General features: G+C 43.9%; 1 protein-coding gene across 1 annotated transcript; it reads right to left on the minus strand.

Annotated features, from left to right (window-relative positions):
* Positions 1–1,033: 1,033 nt before the first annotated feature.
* LOC124674864 (autophagy-related protein 8A) lies at positions 1,034–3,429 on the minus strand. Its single transcript, XM_047210917.1, has 6 exons — positions 3,295–3,429; positions 3,113–3,156; positions 2,138–2,193; positions 2,001–2,053; positions 1,554–1,672; positions 1,034–1,468 (listed from the first exon to the last, which is right to left on the minus strand). Exons 2-6 carry the CDS (start codon positions 3,147–3,149, stop codon positions 1,374–1,376), a joined length of 360 nt encoding a protein of 119 aa, XP_047066873.1. The 5' UTR covers positions 3,150–3,156; positions 3,295–3,429; the 3' UTR covers positions 1,034–1,373.
* Between the last annotated feature and the right edge of the window lie 1,544 nt (positions 3,430–4,973).

Genomic DNA, 4,973 nt, shown 5'->3' on the forward strand with positions numbered 1-4,973 from the left:
ATTTAAACAGTTTTAGACAGACAACTAAAAAAATGCAGACATAGGCTACACGCCTTACTGTGGTGGTGCCGACGGCGACGCCGCGACACGGGTTTGGCAGTGAGGACGCTGGTGCGGACAGCAACCCATTCATCGCGTCGACCCTGCCCTAGAGGATGCAAACTTGCATCTTCAGGCTCATGTTGGTGGGAAGGAGCGGCCGCCAGCCTATCGGCTCTGCCATCCGCATCTTATCCTCCGACATGAGAATGTAGTGGAGGAGCATCACCTTATCATAGAGATTCTCATTCCTCTCCTGCGCCGCCATCCTCTCTGCCTCCTCTTGCGCAGCCATCCTTGCGGCCTCCTACTGCCGCCCTCCACCGTGAGCAGAAGTAAGGACCACGGACCTGCCCCTCCACCGCGGGCCTCGACGAGCAGGTTCAGGAGAACACCCAGTGCTCTCCATCGAGCCTTCGCTCTGCTCCGCCATCATGTTGTCGCCACCGCCACATCGCCGTTCTCTCTTAGGGTTGCCGCTATCCCGTTCCCCTCTTTAGTAGAAACGATTTTGACCAACGCGTGGGACGAGCCAGGATTCTTTCTAGACCTTTCTGCAAATGTGCGTTGTCTGCCTCTCACAACATGTTAACCAATTCAAATGAACTAAACTACACGCTGGTTGCAAGTTATGAGACTAATCGGACTAATTTGCACCCGGCTTTGCAGGATGTGGGATTAAAAGTGTATACACCACTTTTTATTATTCCAGGGCACCGCACGTTATGCAGCAGTCTGTCAGCTGTAGCTGTAATTGATCCCGAGAGTTCGCACATGGGACCAGCAAAATGAAGCAGGTTGCAACCGTAATTGATCACAGGGCCAACTGAAGCAGGCTAACGTGACGTACACAGGTTTATACCATTTGGGTCGGTCACAAATAAAATTACAGCAGGCATACACTAGCCAAACAATAATAGGGTTCAACAAAAAAACTATGCAAAAGGCAACAGCAAAATGACATCTACCAAATTTTGTCAATGACGAGCACCTATAAAGCATTGGGAATCAATCGATTAAACAAGGCACTGTTTAAACATTATCTCAGACAAAATGCAATTAAAAATAATCACAAAGGATTATGGCAATCACAAACCAGACGACGCATAAGCATGAATAGGAAATCCTTCGACCCTTTAGGAATAATAGGAAACCGTAGTATATGGGTTTTACAGGCCATTCAGACTTTCAGATAATAGTAGGATACCGAACACATAAAGACGCATTAAACGATGGCAGCAATCCAGCAGCATACTAGAGATGAAGCATGTACATAGGGGAAGATGACGACAGCCTGATCTCCTCCTTTTATTTACAGTGGCAGTTCAGATGCATTAGGCAGAGCCGAACGTGTTCTCGCCACTGTAAGTCATGTACAGGAAGCCATCCTCGTCCTTGTTCTCTTCATAGATCGCAGACATCAGCGAAGCTGCAACAGAAATACCATTGATATATCATGAGATGAAGGCATCATATGACCAATGACGAATGGTTAATATGTTATGAACTATTACCAGTTGGTGGCAAACTTTGATTCACGAAGACAAAGATGGCCTTTTCTGGGCTCAGCTTGATCCTCTTCCGCACCACATAGACAAACTGACCAACAGTTAGGTCAGCAGGGACAAGGTACCTGCACCAGGAACAATGATAAGCAAGAGATCAATACAGATTCCTAGCATGAAGGAACAACAGACAATACTTATTAGAATAAGGTTTGAAGTCTTAAGTTTAATTAACAGCAGAAGAATTAACTTGATTTTGTATGTAAAATAGTCAACAAGCATATGCAAAAGAATGTTAGTTAAGAATATCACTAAGATGCCAAGCACCCAGACTAACAAATTGTCATGGAAATACAATACATCAGGGAATAAATATGAGCATGTACAGAAAAGGATAAGCTAAACCTGGGAAATAATAAAACCACAATGAAGGACTGATGAAGAATATTAGCTTACTTCTTCTTATCGATTTCTGGGACATCAGACTTATCAGCCTTCTCAACGATCACCTGAAATTATCACATAACTCAATTAAGTGACATGCACGTGGATGATCTGTACATGTAAAATATACAAGTCCAGAGATATATTACAGGAATCCTGTCAGAGTACTTCTCACGGATCCTGGCAGATTCAGCTTGCCTCCTTTCTGTAAAATTTGCAATTTAATCTCATAAGATGCGAATAGGAGAACAAGCAATGGAAAAAAACATATACTTAACAATAGTTTTCATTAGAGCTTTTAATGGAGTATAGGAATAGATGATATTATCTACAGGTACAAGAAAGCAGAGCAACCTATTTTTGAGGCTACATGACAAATGTATCAGACAGTGCAGAAACATTACGCATTGTACCTTCAGGCTACAAGAGTAACAGAAGAAAATATCATCTGAGCCCATAGGAGAACCCAAACAACCTCTGTACATGTTTTAGGCTCAATGACACAAATGAAAACACAGCAGGTTTACACACTGACCAAACAATAATTCTACAGACATATGAATGATTATTGAAGAAAACAACCTTGCGAATCCAATGCAGGAAAAAGTCCAATGCATAAATCGAATATAATCCATCAAAACTAAATTCTACTGCAAATGAATTTCAAGCAAGAGATTAATGACTACAACTCGATCGCAAGTTCAGACCCTACTGAATTGATGGACTTAGGCTTCATATTGATTTCAAGCAATATGCTGAAGCAAGCGACAAATACCAACTGTAATATTAATCTACAAGTCCTATTCTAAAGTAAAACCCCAATGCAATGCCGATCTGAATCACACGGACAACAATACAAGCAATAACCACCCGCCCACAAACGCAGAGAACCCAAAAAAAAACAAAGCATTGAGAATCTACAGATAAGCCTGTTGCCTCAACAATCTACAATTAATACTCTAGAGTCAGATTATCAAACATCGCGTGAAAGAAGGCTACACTAGGTTCAGTAGAACTCGTCTTCAAGTTTCCAACCAAAAGCCATCCATCAGGGCACAAACAACAGAATAGATCCTAAATTGCGAGGAATTAGGAGGGGCAGAGTTAAGAGAGAAGAAACAAACCCAGGGGGTGCTCGAGCTTGAAGGAAGTCTTGGCCATCTCCAACCTGCAATAGATCGAAACAACCTACCGATCAAATCGACCATCACTAAAAAAAAACAGAGCAGATGACGAACGCGATAAGAACCCCAAATTCGCCGGAATCTGGCCGTCTCTTTTGGGGAAAAAAGATAAAGGGGCTCACCGACGGAAGGGCGCAGGCGGCGACGAGATTGATCGAAGTGATCCGGCTACCGGAATCGAGGGGGGATCGGAAGTCGCTCGGCGGAAGCAACCGGAAGGAAGTCGCGGGGTAGGGTTTGATGGTGGGTGCCGTGTCACGGGTATTTATCAGGACTTTTCCTGTGGGGAATATTGCCGAACCCCTCGGGTTCTAGTTGTATTGCATAAACAACTCTAAAAAGCTCTCGCCGGTTCGTCTTACAAAGAAGAGTTGAACGTGTAAAATCAGCATAATTTGAAATCGAATTCCATCATGCTAAACTTCTGAAATTCTTGTAATTTTAGCAAACAGTTCACTAGCCAATATTATATAAAAATCCTTGAGATTGAACAACATTCATTGTTCTCCATCTACATAACTTTCTGTTTTGCTTGAATCCAACTATGTATCTCTCCTCACTTTCTGGTAGATATAATACATTTGTTTATATGAATAAGGTGCACTATATTTTCAAGATTGTATTTGACCAATAACTTGTTCAAGTATACAAAAGTTGTTTGACACAAAATTGGCATCATTGGAAATTGTTTTTAATTACAAATCCAACGTTGTCAATCTTACACAACTCACATATTGTAGCCCAGTTTTGTTTTCAAAGCTTCACCGTGAGAAGATTGTGCGACTTATTAGTTGGGGCGGTGGTATACTATAATCAATATAGATACTCTATGGAGATGTGAAACCATATGTATGACCCAGTCGTCGGGTGGGCCGACCACATGGTTTCAAGTTCTCCTTACTATAGAAACAACCACCTATATATCTAGCGCCTCTTTTTCTTCCGCAAAAAGGTTTGTGTTTCGTCCTCTCAAAATGTCTCAATCGTCCTTACATGGTGTATGTCCCTCTTCTTTTCTTCCTCCTCTGCCTCAAATACCATATGTAGAGTGATCCCCATGTACGAACTTGTGGATGAACCTACGACACCTCCCATCCCGAGCCTTCTTATTCTTATCCTCCTCGGTTTGGGGAGGAGGTACAAACTTGTGGATGGAGCAGGAGAGGTTTCATGCCGTGTATGAGCTAAGAGCATCTCCAGTCGCGTCCCCCAAACCGTCCCCCAAACCGCGCCGGATCGAGCGTTTGGGGGACGTGTTTCGTTCGTGCCGCGTTTGGGGGACGTCGCTCCCGGCCCGCGTCCCCCAAACGCCGCCCCCAAACATTTAAAATAATTTTTCTGGCATTTTTATTTCAATTTCCACAAACTAATACATAATTTGGAACGTGGTTTACATGAAAACACAGCTTGGAACATGGTTTTCCACAAACTAATACATAGTTTGAACCATGGTGGACACAAATATAAAATATTGCAAAGAAACTAAACCTAACTAGGCCGTGCATCGAAGGTTTCGTGTGTTCGCTGCTAAGAAAGAACACTCGAGGGCACACCCAGTCACCTAAACCGGAAAATCCAGCGGGAGGATGGTGCCCTTGTTGGTTCTACCGATGAGGCGAACAGGCGTAAACCTCCGTGCACGTATTCGCCGCGAAGAAACAACACTCATTCGAGGCCGTTGCGCCGCCGCCGCGCGCCACAACTTCCGTCGCGAGGTAGGCGACGGTTAGGTTTAAATTAATTGTGCCGCCGACGGGTCGGCCCCGCCACTCCCCGCCTCGCTCTGCGTGTCCGGCGTCCC

The sequence above is a fragment of the Lolium rigidum genome, chromosome 7, assembly GCF_022539505.1.
Source record: "Lolium rigidum isolate FL_2022 chromosome 7, APGP_CSIRO_Lrig_0.1, whole genome shotgun sequence".
Taxonomy (NCBI): Eukaryota; Viridiplantae; Streptophyta; class Magnoliopsida; order Poales; family Poaceae; genus Lolium; species Lolium rigidum.